General features: G+C 39.5%; 1 protein-coding gene across 26 annotated transcripts in view; it reads left to right on the top strand.

Moving 5' to 3' along the window:
- The window catches only part of PLEKHA5 (pleckstrin homology domain containing A5), a 182,033-nt gene that overhangs the window by 118,317 nt on the left and 45,593 nt on the right, over positions 1–18,123 (top strand). For 24 of the 26 annotated variants that reach the window (XM_077935272.1, XM_028746840.2, XM_077935257.1 and 21 more), the window contains 4 exons: positions 3,224–3,328; positions 8,445–8,517; positions 15,325–15,425; positions 16,990–17,105. In XM_077935272.1, the coding sequence (XP_077791398.1) occupies positions 3,224–3,328; positions 8,445–8,517; positions 15,325–15,425; positions 16,990–17,105 (395 nt within the window). Of the gene's footprint in view, positions 1–3,223; positions 3,329–8,444; positions 8,518–15,324; positions 15,426–15,455; positions 16,585–16,942; positions 17,106–18,123 lie in introns of those variants that run through there. The other 2 variants (XM_028746839.2, XM_077935273.1) reach the window with 2 other exon arrangements.

Genomic DNA, 18,123 nt, shown 5'->3' on the forward strand with positions numbered 1-18,123 from the left:
CAAGTTTGCCTATGCCTGATATAATGGAACTCTCCCAGAAATCTGGGAGAAGAAAATCTTGTCTGGGGAAGCCCCAGACATAACTTTATGAAACTTGTTGCCAAGTTTCCAACAATGTAGCAAAGAGGTTTGTTTGCCCCATATTTTATTGCAAGCTTTGCTTTAACTACTTCCTGGATGAATGTCCATCCATTCCTGATGTACCAAGGTCTAAAACAAAAGAAGCATTGGGGGAATATGGTGAAAAAAATGTGAGCATGCCTTCAGAAATCGTTGGCAGATTGGGGGCATTTTTTAAGTATTGCTACTGGTTTCATATAACCTCCAATGAGGAGGTTCAAAGCCATGGAAAATCCTTCCTCTGCAACCACATAATTGTTTGCAGATTCAGAAACCCTTCACTATGTTAGTTCACATTTCAGAAAACCATCTTCTGAGAAAGTGCTTAAAACAGTTTAGCACACGAAGGGAAAGACTGCTGACCATCAAGTCTACTTTAAACACTAAGCAGTACATTTGCAGTTTTTATGGAACTCAGTTGATAGAGCATGAGACTCTTAATCTCAGGGTTGTGGGTTCGAGCCCCATGCTGGGCAAAGGATTCCTGCATTGCATCAGACTAGATGACCCTTGTGGTCCCTTCCAGCTCCACAATTCTATGATCTAGTATTGTGCATGCCCATTATCTTTAAGTAAGTAAAGCACTAGTTGGAAAACAAGGTCTGTTCTGCTTCGCACTATAAAAGTGCACACCTCTTGATACCAAGTAGGATTTACTTGATACCACTGAGTATTTGAGTTCCTTGAATGGTTCTGTTAGCTAGAATTGGAAGGAAATTAACAGTGCACTGATTCAGTTACCATAATGCATATTCACAGTTGTGGGTAAGATGTGTGTGACTGTAAAGATTCACTTTGAGTTCCATGTTGTTCCTTGTACAAAAGTGAGCAAGTTTATATCCCAAGTCCCCAACAGATGTTTGATTGTCATATTCCATTTATTATTTATTCCTTAAGGCTTAGCATCCTCCGGTAGATTAGAAAAACAGTGGGGTGTCACCACTGCTCTTGTACCCTTTCCTGCTTAATGAGCAGGCTTGTTCAGTCACATCACTTTTACTTTGAGACATGCTGCAAGACATTGATCACTAATCAGCTCTCTAATGGACTGTATGGCACAGAAATATATGCAATAGTTATAAAAATTAATGGAGCTTGATTGTACAGAAGTGAGCATAGTCTTCTAGTAGAGTTATGAGAATACACGATACAAAGAAGTGAGGTTACGGAGTGGGTCAAACGTTGGCATTTAATTCATGTCAGGGTATTAATAGGTTCTGGAATGTGCAACATAACTGTTAAGCATTTTCTTCAATGGTTTTGCTGAATTTTTAACCGTTGTCTCTAACTTATCCTGAAGTTTTGCAAGTTGTAGTATTTATCTAAGAATGTTTAAAAAAGTTGTTTCTGCTTCTTTGGCGCTATTCACATATTTCAGTTCTATTGCACCTAGAATAGTATCCACGAAGAGAACAGTAGCAGACCTCAGGTATGCTCCCTCCAACCCACTCCTCTCACTGTAAAAACATGTGAACAGCCAAATAGGAGATGCTGCAGTTATTTCAGCCCATTAAGGTTTCACTTTTTGCAGTGAGAGAAGAAACCTAAAAGGAGTGATCCCAAAACTCATTCCCACTGTCCCTCCAGGAATGATCCTAGAAGAAGGGGGGAGGATCTGAACAAAGTGAGCTTTGTTCAGTTGCTTTGGTTTCACATTAATCTAATATAGGTCTTATCCAATCTCTCACAAAAATGCTTATTTCACACTTTTGAAAGTAAGGTATCATGATTAAAGTATGTTTTTAACCCTCTAGTTTTATATTAGATTTCCTCTGATGTACATTGCCAGTTAAAGGGTGCTGGGAGAGGGATTCATTTCCTTCCCTGCTTTAGTGAATTGCCTTCACTAGTGTTTTTTGAAACCTCTTTATAAATTGTTGTCTCCTTGCCAATGGACCGTGCTTTCCAGACATTCCCTGGATAGTACTTTCACTAGCAAACATCTAATAAGTTGCATTCATTGTATCAGTGGTGTAGCTGACAGTACACGATGTACACCGTTCTTTGCTACTCAAGGGCGACTTGAGAGAGATTGAATATGACCTTATTCATCTTTTCTAAGTGTGGGCCTGCTGGTTCATGCTACTGCATCCCAGTTCACCTTTGCTCCTTCAATCAGTCTCAAAGACCTGCAAAAACAGCTATCAGGAAAATACCAGAGTGAAACAGACTTAATCGCTTATTAATTCTGGTTTCTGTGGTGTGCAACTTGTGGAAGTTGATTTAGCAGATAATCTTCTCCGTGTTAGATTCCCAATTTGTCAAGAGCTAAGCAAAAGAGTGACATGACCATTTTGCCATCTTGAATTTGTAACATATGCACCCAACCTGCCTACTCCAATAATAATAATAATATTTTATTTATATCCCGCCCTCTGCAGCCGAAGCCGGGCTCAGAGCGGCTAACAACAGTAAAATGATACAACATTCTAAAATCATTTCATTATAAAATCAGTTCAAATCAGATTAATGACAACCATTGGGCTAGAGTTCTGTGAGGATTGCCAAAGGAGGGGGTCAGGCTGTGCCCTGGCCAAAGGCCTGGTGGAACAGCTCTGTCTTGCAGGCCCTGCGGAAAGATGTCAAGTTTATAGAAGATTATAGAAGCCATGGAGCTGGTCTATTGTATTTGTGTGAACTGCAACACAGAAAGAATTGAATCAGTCAAGTGGAAACTCAAATCTCTTTGTGATTTTAACCCACCCCAACCCGTTTTGATTTTCTGCTGAGGTCTGTCTTCTCTATTTTTAGTTCTCTTCCTTGAATCTGTACTGCATTTAATGTTTTGGCCGTTTTAAAAAGTAGTGCTATGTTTATGTAATATCCTATTAAGTCCCAATTTAAATGTTTTGATCCTGATCTGTCCTGGGATTTGTTTCTTTCCCTCTGTAGAAAACTTCAAGAAATGCCTAAACCAGCAAAACCTACCAGGCAGTTACTTATTTACCCAACTAACAGAATAAAGCTGTTTCTTAACAAGTCCTGAGGGGATCACATGATGAGGAGCAAATGTGTCTCTCTGAGGATAGCCATGCATGTGTATTTATTCAATGTAAAAGATATTGGCGTTGCATTTTCTAATCCTTTTAATTTTATTTTTTAGACATCACGCTCTTCAAAGAAAGTTCATAATTTTGGGAAGAGGTCAAATTCCATAAAAAGGAACCCCAATGCACCTGTTGTTCGACGAGGCTGGCTTTATAAACAGGTATTATTCCTTCCTGAATATGATATAAATAATAACAACTTTATCTGAAGTGATGTGTTTGTAATTATGGGTGATAACCTCTTCCAATACACACTTTTAATATTCCTCAATATATGATGCTGGAAATTTGCTAATGGCATGCCCAAGAGAATCCTGTAATTGCCAATTAGTGATTTCCCTTTTTGAGTTTCTTGGCAAAAATGGTGAACCACAGTGCTGTAAGAGTTTGCTGGCCCTATTAGTGAATATTCCATTTGAGACACAGCAGCAATTTCAGGGTTGTATCCAGTGCTGTGCAAGTGGAGTTCTGTTTGCACAGTGTTTCTTTTTTTAGAAACTTTGTTTCTATTCCTTCCTCTGACAAAGGATACTTCAACCCTCTGGAACTAATTGTCAGGGCATGTGAGGGGCTGGAAAGAAATTCCTTGTTTCCCCAGAACCCTCCAGGCACATGTAGTCCCTGAAAAAACTTCTAAGGGCTTGGTTGTTTTATTGAACAATGTGGGATGAGACATGAGGGGTTGCCAGGGGCGGATGAGAGGGCTGCCCCAAACTGGGCTCAGGATCTAAGTGAAGGCAACGTAAGGACGTTGGTGGAAATAACCCCCCCCCCCACATGTTCCACCTGTGCCTCATTCCGCTTTCTTGAAGGGGCCATTGTGGAGAGGCTTTTCAATAGTACAGGTAGATATTACCTCCCACAAACTTCCTTAAATAATCTTATTATTCAAGCCCCTGGCTCAGATTTCAGGGTGATAGGAACCTACCTCTGTCCAGTGTTCTGGGATCAGTAGTGACAGGTTTAGCTCACACTCCAGCAGTGTCATCAAGTGACAGACTTCAATTTCACCCATTTTTTAAATGTTGTTAGTAATCACCTAACACTTTTGCTTTACCCAAGCTTTCATCTTTGCAGTATAACTCAATTGGCATTCTATATTTTGTGACGTCTATTGATGAAACCTGTTTATGGAGTCAGGAACATTGTTACTTTGATTACATTTTTAAGTTACTAGATGTTGCTGAAAGGGTTTCATTAAATGACAATCAATAATGCCAGCTACAGCCTTTAAGCAGCTGTCACAGGGCAAAACTTCTGCTTTTATTTTTGTATTAATGAACTAAGTAATTGAGTATGGAGTTTATTGGCGGCTAGTCACGGAATAGAAATTAGACAACTCTTTGAGATCTACATGGCATGTGCACCCTATTTTTCTCTGATGAAAGCTTATAACATCTGGAATAAGATAATTGCTTCCGTACTTTGGCTTTTTGATACAGCCAAATATTTTGCTTGTAACTAGTTTGAAGCACTGTTTATATAACACCACAAAAGGTAATCGCACTGTCAAACAATTTAAAAATATATATATATAAAGTTCAGACATGTACAGGCAGTGAGATGTTTTTAATTCCTATGCCAGAAGTCTCCTGCACATGCAAAACTAAGTCAGCCTGGATAGCTCAGTTGGTTGGAGATTAGTGCAGATAATGCCAAGGTTGTATGTTTGATCTCCATATGGGTTAACTTAGTATTCCTGCCTTGCAGGGGGTTGGACTAGATGACCCTCAGGGTCACTTCCAACTCTACAATTCTATGATATCTGGAGACCCCAGGATGGGAAATGCTGATATATAAACTAGTTTTCCATTTGTAGTGCCCTTGATAGAACGTTACCACGTTCCGTGCAATAGAAGTTACAAACCCAGGTATATAACTATTACTTCGGCATATGCAAGATAACATGCTTGCCTTTTTTAATATGCAAAGCTAGTACTAAGCTGTAGTGCTATGATGGGGAAGTATGACCTTTCAGGTGCTGTTGGACTACACCTCCCATCATTCTCCCATCTAATGAGAGCTGGGGTCAAGTAAACTCTTAGAAGTACCTTTCCTCTCAATATTCAGGGGGAAAGCCACTTTCTTTTAACTAAAGAAAGGATAATCTGCCAAAATACTGTAGAGCCAAACTAGCCATGCCACACATTCCCCATCTATGCTATATCATAGTCATATACTACAGTTAGTTGTTTTATTAACGGCATTTATACTCTGCCTGTTCAACATTATTCATACTACCAAAGTAATAAGAAACAAATGTATTCTGTAAAAAAGAGGGAGGGAACTTACATGCTAGCACAACAAACGAAAGCATCAGTTCAAATAGATAATAAAATCAAAGCTGCCCTAATTCTTTTTATTTTATTTATGAAAGCAGCTTAACATGAAGAGTTCTTAAAAGCTTGAGAAAACAGACAGGTGTTTGCCTGGCATTTAAATGACAGCAACAAGGGTGCCAGGTGGGGTTCCTCAAGGAGGGCATTCCAAAACCCAGGAGCCACCCTAAAAGGGTTCTCTCTCTCTGGTCACCAGCTGTCACACTCCACATGACAGCGGTGCCTAGAGAGAGATTCAGATAACATTCTTGAAGTACAAGCAAATTGATATGAGAGTGACAGGCCAACAGGTATTTGAGTTCTAAGCTATGCAGAGTTTTAAAAGTTAAGATGAGAACTTTGAATTGAGTTTGGAAGCTTACAGGGACCCAGTGGATTTGTTGCAATACAAATGAGATATTATCTCTTTACCCAGTCAATGTTAGTGATCTGGCGCGCTCTCTCTCGCTATGTGTGTGTGTGTGTGCGTGTGTTTAAGACTATCTATTTTGAATAAATAGACTACCTGCATTTTTAAAACGGTTGTCAGCTTCAAATACTTTTAGGTACAAAATTTGCATCAGTACTTAAAATACGTTGAGAGATGCATTTGGAATACGTGAGTTAAAAACAAAACAAGCAGGACAGAACAGAGAAAAAAATCGTTGGTGGGGACATTTTATTTTTGTTTAGTAGTCATTAAATGCTTGGGAAAGTAGCATATTTGTTTGAAAGAAGATTGTCAGAGGAGAAGCTGGCACCCTGAGTAGAATTTGGGGTTAGAAGTCCATAAAATTCCTAAATAAAAGTGGAACATCTAAATACTTGCTTTTCTACTTAGGGGTGCATAACTTGAGAACAAGAAAACGGACACATCTGATGAGAGATCATAGCAAAATAGTATACCAATTGCCCTTTTCTGTTTTAAGAATATTCAAAGATTTGGCATTCATTATTCTGCCACCCCTAAATATCATCTCAAGCCCATTCATCAGGAGAGTACTTAAAATTCACTAAAACCTTTTCTTCTTTAGGCCGATATTAACATATTTATTAAATTTTATTATCGGAGGATGCACACACACAGCTGTGGTGGCGGTAGCCATTCATTCTGTGAAACACATTGCAAATTGATTATAGACATAAAAGCAAATAAAATTACTTCAGGAATAAAGTTTTTTGTATCTGGAGGCATTTACTTGACAGTAACAGTATGGCCGATAAGAAGAGTAAAAACACTTTATGGGAAATGTGTTTTCCTTTCCCACATTTTATTGTTCTTTATATCCTGCCTTTCCTCCAAGGAGCTTAAGCTGGCATACATTATTCTCTTCTCTCCCCTCCTATTTTTCCCCCACAACAACCCTTTGAAGCAGACCAAGCTGATATTGTGTCCATAAGAAGCTGCCTTATACGGAGCAAACCATTGGTTTATCTAGCCCAGTATTGACATAGGAAGCTGCCTTATATTTGGCCAGGCTGTTAGCCCATCTATCCCAATTTTGGCTACTCTCAGTGGCAGCAGTTCTCCAGGGTCTCTGGCGGAGTTAATCTCCTACATGAACTTTTTAGAGATTGTAGGAATTGAAGCTGGAACCTACCCCAGTGCTGCCTGTTCTGTCAGCAGCTCTCCCAAGATCTCAGGTAGTGATGTTAGATCCCTAAGTAGTGAGGTTAGAGTGAGAATGTGTGAACCTCCACATGGAAAGGATGTGCTCTTCACTGAGCAAAAGTCCCTCACCCTGAAGTTCCAGAAGTATCCATCTACAGAGCTTTTATAGCTACCTTCCACATAAGTTAAATTAGGAGCTTGTGGGTTTGGCACTAGTTGCTTCTTCACTGTACCACTAAGAGTGTGCACATTTTTGAAAGATCTGGGGCTTCTAGCATTCTAAATTGGTCGGGTTTCTAGATACTCAGTTTGCTGCTCAGTGGCATCTCCTTGCAACCAGGAAGGATTTGTAAGTGATGAGATGCCCACCTCTCTCACCATCTGTGAAGTCTTCTTCGGGCACTTGGTGACTGGCTATAATTGCTTGGGTGAAATGGACAGTTGTTCTCTGCTTACTCAGGGCTGGTTTACACGAACATGTATATTACTTTATCTCATTGCTCAGCTGTTCTCAGATAAATGTGCCTCTACTGAAAATTACAAAGAAGAGCCCTGCTGGATCAGGACAAAGGTCTCTCTAGCCAAGCATCCCAAACACAGTGGCTGACTGATGCATCTGGAAAGCAATAAGTCATTTTATGCAATTGTTTCCAGCAACTGTTTTTCAGAGGCATCCTCTGCGAAGTGCATGTTTCCAAATAAGATCCTAAAGATAAGAAAATTAACATTTTGAGAAATTAATTTATGAGATAAATCACTCTCTATCAAGCATATGCAACTTGTTCTTCAGAGGTATGCTGCCTTTGATCATGGCAATAGCATTTAGACACTATCTGATGAGGAGTTCTATTTGTGGTGATGAACCTCTAGTGGCTTCCTCACAGATATAACAATGCTACAGTCAACCAGTGAAATCACTCACAAACGCTGTATAATGACTTCACAGTTGCAGTGCTGAACTCTGGCTTTTAGAGCTGAGGCTTGGTGAGCTTGAGCTCAAGTTAAACCTTTGACCTAGGACAGGCACCGCATTCTCCTGTGGTGAGGAGGGCAAGGCAGCAGTGGCACTTTTCTTTTTACACCTGTATAGATATTCCATATAACTTCTGAAGAAGACCTTGTATTGGTAGCACATACTTCCCATTACATGACCCCCTCCAAAGCAAAAGGGTGTCAGGAAGGGGCCTGCATTTCGCTCACAGCAAGTGCAGGTGCCACCTCAAGCGTCACAAGAGGGGGTTGCTGGCTCTTATTTTGCCAGTTTCCTTAATGTGTTATTGTCTGTTAAATGTCATCGAAGCCTTTAAATTGTTGATTCTTATGGATTGTGTGTTTGATTTCATACAGGATAGCACTGGCATGAAGCTATGGAAGAAGCGATGGTTTGTTCTGTCCGATCTGTGCCTCTTCTATTATCGGGGTAAGTTTCTGATTGTTAGAGGCTAACCTAGGCCTTCCAAAGATGACATATGTTAAACTTTTAAAATAAAGGTTTTGAAACTGCCCTGCTGATATAAACTTAAAAGGGCTAATTTAACCCTAAACGTAACGTGCTCCACAGAACATGTGTGGTTATTTGATGAGAACTGCATCATAAGACAAGACTGTGTAAAGGAACTCTCTGAATTGCAGTGTAAATAATGTAACTTCTTTTCTTTCTGTTGACCTGATGCACTGTCAGAGGCTATGTCTGATGTCGTTTCCTATTATTCCACCCATTTGCAAACAAAATAATTCTTGCATCTGCAAGAATTTAGAAAATTAGGATTTTGTAAAGTTCACACACTTGACTGTTGTGCCCAGAGAACCCTCCTATTCCTCTTAATTCACTGGTTCCATGCAATAAGGCAGTTTCCATGCAATAATGTTTTTAGTCTACAAGCGACCCAGGGCAACTCTTTTTAAAGCATTCCCCCCATGTAACTTGTTGACATTGTAAACCAGGGATGGGGAACCTGCAGTCCTCCAGGTGTTAGCTACAGCTTCTACCATCCTGGCCATTAGCCATTCCAACAACTTTTCTAGAGTCACAGATCCCCTACTCTTGTTCTGACTAGAACTATTCTTCCCCTGTTCTATTGCCTTTGGAATGAAAAGTGTGCATGTACCTTGTTCACCACCAATGGCTACATGAAAGTCTTTCATGAGCTGAAAGTATTTATAGGATTAATGTTTGCTGTTTCAGTCCATTATACATTAAATATGCATTACTGAGGGATAACCACTCTCCTTCCAGCTGATTCTCATAATAATTATAAACTAAAAACATTCAGAATAGCAATCTGTTTGTTGTCTTGATAACTCTGCACTGCATTTGATGTTTATGGCCTGTAGGTCCAGTAAACTGTGACTAGACTGGATAGTTTGGCAAAGATCATGGTGGGCTTCAAAAGTAAATATAACATTTGAAACATTTAATATAAGTTAAGCTCTTAGTAACTTTGTCCTTTATTATCTAACTTTTTTCAGCATAATACTCTAAAATTCTTCAACTTGCCCCAGTACAAACTTCTAAAAATATATTTTACATTGTTTATGCTTAACATGTGCAAAACGCCATGTTCATGTTACTATGTTCTGCATATCTGTGGTCTATATGTATTACGTGTCTTGAAACAACTATCAAGCCCAGCCTCAAGTCAAAATGGCAGTCTGTCAATCTGAGATGGAAGGGGTTGATTAAGTAAGGCCAAATCAGCAGTAATTGAATATTGGCTGTTCATTGTATGAGAGGCAGTAAGGGGAAAATATCAGGAAGGGTTAAACTTTTGAGTTTGGGTGATGAAATTCAGAGCATCCATTGATGAAATCAAGAAATTAATACACAATTCATGATATTGAAATGAGGTGGGAATCAAGATTTTGCAATATCATAACAGCAATCTGTAAAACTTAAAAAAAATCATTTGAAATTGAGTTAATCCCTCTGCAAAATGACTATTATACATTTAGGGTGATTTTAAGCACCAAAGTTCTCATGCAGTAACAACTTAATGAATTCAGAATCATTGTGTGGATTTTTCCTTTTAAAAAGAAAGATTATAGGTTGTTGAAAAAACCAAGCCACTGCTGAGTCAAAATTAGTGTAACTGTAATACTGTAATTTTAGACATGGAGACTTTGGTTGAGCTAAAATTGTACTATAATTAGGTAGGTGGCCAGATTGTTGGTGGGTTTTCCTGCTTAGAAGAAAAAGCAGCTTAGCTTTCTTCACACAAGTATGCAACTTCTTCATTCAGGGCAACCATTTTGGCTTTTTTGAGAAATATCCCATTGTGCACATCGAGAATATTAATCACAGCCTAGTACAAAAGTTTTTCTTATCTGTGTTGCTAATTCTCTTCAGTATTTTCCACTTGATTAAATTATTGGTTTTAGGCTAGATAAGAAATATAAAAACTGATCTGCTTAGATTGCATGAATAAATAAACCAAAGCTATTTATATACCCATCCTCTGGGAAGCAATTGAAGCAGATGGAGTTAGATAACCAGATGTTCTAGTAATCATTTGCAAGCATTAGTAATGGTTATGAGAACACATCAGACATATTAACCCTCACCTATTCATGTTTGAATGGTAAGTTTTGTTTTGTTTTGTTTTGTTTTAAAAAAACTTAGCTTATACTTAATATGTATGCTTATAATACCATTTGATAAAGGTTGTATAGGCTCACACAGAGTTCTCTACAGTCATACCTCGGGATGAATACGCTTCAGCTTAAATATTTTCGGGTTGCGCTCCACAGCGACCCGGAAGTAACGGAGTGCGTTACTTCCAGGTTTCACTGCTCACACACGCGCAGACGCTCAAAATGATGTCATGCGCAGAAACGGCAGAACATGACGCGCAGTCACGTCTTATGTTCGTTTCAGGATGCTAATGGGGCTCCGGAACGGATCCCGTTCGCATCCAGAGGTACCACTGTATTTCTGATTTGGACCTCTCTCGGTTGCTAAGAAGAATAGTTTGGAGGGAGAGTGTGGTTCTCTAATTTTGTTTCCTCCCATCTTTTCTGATTTGGAGGGTGTGGATCCCTGAAGCAGAACGTGCGCGGAGAGCAACTATGCTCTTTCCTGTCACTTTGGGCTGGTATTTTCTCTGATTGATCTTGCTTTCCTTCAGCTTGGTCCTTGGGAAACTTTAAAACACATGACAGGTCCAAGTTGCTGTCCTTGTTTTTTTCTTCCTGTCACCTGAAACCGCTTTGTCCTTCTTCCGTCTTGCCCAGTGCATTTTCTTCTGCAGCCGTTCTAAAGCATCAGAAGTGGAAGCTTGGGTTCATTTGTACTTTTAAAACAGCACTTGTTATTTAATATAATATCATGAGAATACAAGTCCCTACCCCAGAGAGTTTGCTATCTAAGGAGAGAGGAACAAGGGAGAAAAAAGAGGAAATTGAGGCAATTAAACAGGAGAAGAATAGGCAATCTTTACCAGATGTTGCATCCGATAAGTTGGACTGTGGTCCACAGATGTATATGTCATAATAAATTTATTAGTCCTCTGACACCTTCAATACAATGGTTTTTTTGGCAATTATTTCAGTTTCATTTACAGTAGAATAACATACCGGTAATATGTTTAGAGCTGCTACCATCACTTTGGTAGTGTTGCAGTTTAACTGTAATTGGACTTGTTATAGTTGTAATGACAGAGAGGCAATCTATAAAACTTAAAATAAATTTATACTCACATAGCATTTCCCCCAATTGCTCAAATCACACTTACTCAGTAATCCTTATAATGATCCAATAAACTAGTCCAGTGTTCTTAACTCCATGTTATAGATGGAGGACTGGGTTTTGAGGGATCCTGACTTGTCTGAGGCCACTTTGGAAGTTTGTACCGTAGTTGAGCTAAGATTTGAACCACAGGTTTCCTAGCCTGTAGTTCATGCTTTCAACTACAACATACTATGCTAGGTTGGACTGGATCACATATCCCACATATAATGTGCCAAGGAGCTGTGCAGATCTCCACTCTATTCTGCATCAGCACTTTAAGCAAACCCACTCCAAACACACAGAGCCTTCATTTATTTATGTTTCGTAAGTTACAAACTGTTTTTCTATTCCTGGCAGAGGCTTGCTATTCTGGTATTGTAAAAACTCTGTTTTTCAGCATCCTTTTTATTGCTTTTGCTGGAGGATAAAAGACCAATTTCACCTTTGTTGCAAGCAACAGAGCATTCTAATTGAATAAGCATTCTAATTGAAGGCCTAGGATAAAAGAGTCTTCTTTTATTTATTGTTTCCTTTTTATTTTCTATGTGAAAATAAAAATAGATGCAGGAGGCAAAGAAATCTGTGGACAAAAGCTCATCTAAAGGGAATTTATAATACAATGTTGGTACAGTAAATAAATTCAGTATAAAAGTGGTTGTGTACATATCTACTAGAAATAATACCTGGCCATAATTCACTCAAAATTAGGTAGTTTTATTTGTGGTATAGATTGATAAGAGGTTTTCTGCCAGAACAGGGGGATCCAATTCTTTTAAAGAGTTTCCCCCTTAGTAGAGAAAAGTCTCAAAGCTTGCCTCAGTGTGGGTAATAGAGAGCAATCACTGGCTTCTTGCTACAGTACACTTTGAATGGAGTCACCATCTATTTATTGTCTGGCTGTGGGTAGAGCCAGCCCATATCATAGACCAACAACAGGAGGGGGCTGTATATGAAACATAGAACATATGCTTTGGGAAGAAAGCACTAAGCCACAAAGCTGGATCTTGATTTGGGAACCATTGTTTACAGGGAGCTGCAATTGCACCTGCACTGGGCTTCTTGTCACAGATACTCCTTAATTTTGGATATACTCCTGTCAGTTTCTTCTCTCTTGTTTCACCATTCCCAGCCTTGGTTCCACCACTGCCAGTTGTGTTCCAAGGTTGATGCTGGGGACCAGTCAGTAGTGGTTGGTTTGCCTTTCTTTTCTCCAGCAAAACTAGTATTTCTACTAATCATTGTGTCTACATGGATTTGATTGGTTTCCACAGGTCTTGCATAGATCTGGTGGACTGTACATGCAGGCACCGACCATTTTAGACGTGTCAGATATGTGTGTGACCATGCCAAACCTGGAAGTGACCCAAAAGCATCACATAAAGGGGCAGAGTAGGGAGTTGGCAGGGGTGGAGGCAGAACTGGGTGTTTGCAGGCTTTTTCAGAGGTGTTTCAAATACATGTGATTTCACTTAAACACATGGTCCCTTGGAATGTATCACCCCACGTAAATTGGGAGTTGTCTGTGGTCTCAAATTATGACCATAATACTATAATTAAGATAAGACTATACATGAGTAAATATAACACACTCTAGAGCATCTATTCCCCTTCATGGATCACTGCCTTGCCGTGGCGAAGGGGCTTGAATAACTCAGAGAAGCTATGAACTATGCCAGGCACCCAATGCTTTTGAATTATGGTGCTGGAGGAGACTCTTGAGAGTCCCATGGACTGCAAGAAGTTCAAACCTATCCATTCTTAAGGAAATCAGCCCTGAGTGCTCACTGGAAGGACAGATCGTGAAGCTGAGGCTCCAATACTTTGGCCACCTCAGGAGAAGAGAAGACTCCCTGGAAAAGACCCTGATGTTGGGAAAGATGGAGGGCACAAGGAGAAGGGGACGACAGAGGATGAGATGGTTGGACAGTGTTCTCGAAGCTACCAGCATGAGTTTGACTACACTGCGGGAGGCAGTGGAAGACAGGAGTGCCTGGCGTGCTCTGGTCCATGGGGTCATGAAGAGTTGGACATGACTAAACGACTAAACAACAACAACAGAGCATCTATTTGTATAGATGCCTTTAAGAGCATGACAATTAATATAGTACTTTTAGATATTTAGATATATTATTTAGATCCAAATATATTAAAACTTGCTGTGTCCTTTGAGCATGTAAGTTAAGATGGCCAAACTGTATGATATTGTGAATTTCATGCTGCTGAATTTCATACAATACTTGTACAGTTACATTTTCTGTCAAGGGTACTAGCATACCTCATATATTACAAACTTTGCACCCAAAAGTGTATTTGGTCAAGAATGGCTTGTACTTTCTGTATTGCAGAAGATTTATGTTTAGGCATTAATAGCATGGTCCTTTTAGTCTAGCCTGCCTTGGAGGCTGCATGCTCACTTTGGAAAAATAGTGTCATTTTCCTTCGATGTTGCCATTAAAGACAGCCGTAAGAAACATGGCTTGAATACTTAGCATTCTGCTGTTGTACGTGAAAGCTTTTCTTTTGGGCCAGGCATTCGTTGTGATTGCCGCACTCACACAGAGGGGGCATTGGCAGGCGCATGAACTGCAAATTTGTGTGTTCGCCTTCATGTATTAAACAGCTCCTCTATTGAAGAGGCATCATTAGCTACTCCACACTTCATAGTGCTTTGAGGTAGAGTTAAAAGCAAGATTAAAACCCTTTTCTCCATTCCAGTGATTAACTGTAATATCCAGATTTAATGCAGCTATTCAGGAGACAATTGAATCCTTCATAATATTTGTTTAGTGAAGTATTTCTGTTGATGAGTGGTGGGGGGATTCACAACACTGTTCCAGTCTGCTGAGATACTTCACCCAGCGTTTGTAAGAAGAGAACCATGGGCGGTCTAAGCTCACAAAGACTGTTGATCTGAGATGCTCCCTGCTGACATTGGGTGAGGGATGGATGAATGCAGAGGGCACTGCAGAGATGGCAGAGAGTTAGATGCTTGCAGTGGTATTCCTTGCTGATTGCCAAGGATTCGGATTTTACCGACTGAACTACATGATTCAGTTTAGATGAGCTCTTCCAACTCCTGAAGGCTATTTCTGTTTGCACAAATGCTGTCTGTGTGTTCAGCATTCAGTCAAGAATCCTAGCAGGCAACAAATTTTATAAGAGGTCTGCCTTGAGGAGGGAATAGACAGTGATGGGCTGGGCCTCCCTCCCTCATCCTTCATAAAGTGGACTTCCAGCAGGTTCTCAGCCATTGTTTTCTCATGGGCTAGTTTTGCTCCTTGGGGTCCAAAGGCATTGTCTTTGGCTCCCTAAAGACCTGTTATGAAATGTGGAAGCTTGTTGTTCTAAAATGGTGGAGTCGCTGAATTTGCCCTGAATTTCCTCCACAATAATTTTAAGCATCTGGAAAAAGTTTTAAGTGCAAATGTCTGTTTCAGTGTTCTAGAATACAGTGCAGCAGCAGTTTGCTAGCTTAGTCAACCATTTTTATGTTATTCCTAGATGAAAAAGAAGAGGGAATATTGGGGAGCATACTTCTTCCCAGCTTTCAGATATCTATGCTTTCTTCTGAAGATCACATCAATCGCAAATATGCTTTTAAGGTAAGAATATTATTTATCCTTTGGTTTGTGGTGTGCAGGTGATCAAGAAACCATGATTGTGAACACATTCACTGTTGATTTCAGGTTAGGCAAAAGCTGACACAGATTGAAGACTACCCCAATATCATAATTTATTCTCTAGAGAGCTACAAAAACAAACCATCATTTGTAAAGGCAGTAAATTTCACTATTTAGTGTTATCAACATTCGTGGCTCCTCCAATGTGACTGCATATTTTACAGCTTTTTGTTTCAAAGATCCTGCTTCTTTAGTTTAGGTGTACTCTTCTTTGATGGTGTGGGAAATGAACAGTTCAGTCAATTTTGTGTCTCAAGATGATGCCTACACATAATCACATTTTTGCAGCTTCTTCCATCAGCAACCTCCACGATCTAGAAGTTGTACTGGGTCATTTTTGTCAGTATTGAAATCTATCACTTGAAGCCCTAAATATGTGCACACACTTCTTCCCATCCTTGTGTTACCCTTTTAGAGAAGGTTTGTTCACCCTCTGTTTCTACCTTCTTTTGAATTTCTTTGTAACCCAACTGAAACTGGATGGTTGTAGCCTTAACAGTACTAGAAGTCCCCTCATTCCCTGGAGAAATGTATGTGTCTACAGGCAACCTTATATCCTCTGCCATGTTGGTGTGTCTCAATGGAATTCAGTTATCTCACTGCCTTAGCATCCCATTCATTGATATCTTCCTTTCTCTGCTCTCTGGGAGCTTTTTGAGTCTCCATGGAACAATTGGGCATGCAAGTGACACCAGGTGCGAATGAAACTCATGGGCCATCTTCTCCCTATATGAAGTCTAATCTACCTTCCTAGGCATAGTTTACTACTTGCCCACTGTGCCTCTATTTTTGTAGAAGGGCTGCTTAAAAGATTTTGCTTGTAATCTATAGTTCTGTGAGCATTTGCTAGTTACTTACCAACTTGGAAAAGACCAAAGTAATTAATAGCAGCTTTAAGTTGTGCCCTTGAACACTAATTTCATTTTTACAAGGTTTATTTTATTTAATGTATGCTGGATGAATTGTAGCTGCTCTTCTGTTAAACAATCTCGCCTAACTTTACATTTTGTTTCTTGGATTTGAACTTCTTTGGGCTCCTGTTGATGATGAGTACACTAAACTGCACTGCATGTTTTAATGGGTGAGTACATAATTTAGAACCTGCTATTTTGTCCTGACTCCCAAGCATCTGAGCTAATATATTTCTATAATCTGTGCTTCTCAGATGCCAACAGTGAATTTTTATTCTGTAATTCATAGAAATCACTTGGAAGCGCAGCAGGTGCACAGTGAAACAACAAGGCTTACAAATTTAATTCTGATATGTTTTTCCCCTAGTATAATTGCCGCAAAAGATGAGCATGATGTTGAATAACATTGTATTAGTTACCGTGTGATGAGTTTCTAGTGGCAGCCTGAATAAATCTTAAAACCAATGAATTACTTATTAAGGAAACCAGTAATATTCTTCTATTTGTTTTCTTCTCGCTCCCTTACAGACTATCGTAACTTCCCCCACCACAATGACCATGTCATTTCCAATCAGGCAGCTCATCCAAACATGAGGACCTATTATTTCTGCACAGATACAGGGAAGGAAATGGAGTTATGGATGAAAGCCATGATAGATGCAGCTCTTGTACAGACAGAGCCTGTGAAAAGGTAACACAGGTTGACAGTGCTGTAGCATCTGTGTTAGTTTATACTACCAGACTTTTATCTTTCTGTCTTGTGTAGCTATGTCTTGATAAATGAGTCATGCTAATTCTGATAGGTACTTAATTGCTTTGTCAGGTATCAACATTTTTGAATTACATTTTTCAGTTAAAAGATGACTCCCCTATGTGAACCTTCAAGGTCATGTTTAGGGGTGTGTTACTACATCTCCAGCTTTTGAAAACTTCCTAGCAAGCCATACTTGGAACAATGGGCTTTTCCCTCCATCTCAATCAAGGTCCAGTGCTTTTCAAGAGACTTGTATGAGCAGGCAGCACTTGTTCAAAAGTATTTACTGGAGCTGGGGAAGCAGACAAGTGTACATCCAACTGAGCAGCACAATTTGTGGCTTACATAGTTAGAGTTTGACTCCATTGTGTCAATAATGAGATGATGAATTGTAAGAGGTGATAAGCTGATTTGAATGACCCATAGTACTGTATTATAGAATGATTTTATGTAGCATTAACGCTTTACAATAAGCTGATAAAGAGTTAATGATGGGGTAACTTCCCATGACTATTGTAGTACCTCATCCATTGCATTGCTCACATGATTTTAGCTTGTAAAAACAAGACTTTTAATTATAAATATAAAGGTTTCTGTGGGCTGAAGTCCTCCATGGCTTGAGGACAAGAGCCTGTGGAATTAGAAATGTGCTGGACCAGATAGTTGAAACCTTTAACCTACCCCATTCAAAAAATTCAAACAATAAATTAAAAATAGTTAATAGTTCTGGAGAAAATGCCTTAAGCAATCCCACCTACCATTGAACCCAATGTGTTTTGACTTTTCATGACTTTGGATTTCGGCGCAATCCCTGAAGCATAATCTTCACGTAAATTGTAGGCTTACTGTACTGCATTTTTGATAGTTGAAATAGGTAGTTCTTCCCATGTTAGAATTAGAGCATACTGAAAATTGGGTTACATTCTGCTGACTACACTAATTTGGAGCCATCTTG

Source organism: Podarcis muralis, chromosome 10, assembly GCF_964188315.1.
Source record: "Podarcis muralis chromosome 10, rPodMur119.hap1.1, whole genome shotgun sequence".
NCBI classification, from domain to species: Eukaryota; Metazoa; Chordata; class Lepidosauria; order Squamata; family Lacertidae; genus Podarcis; species Podarcis muralis.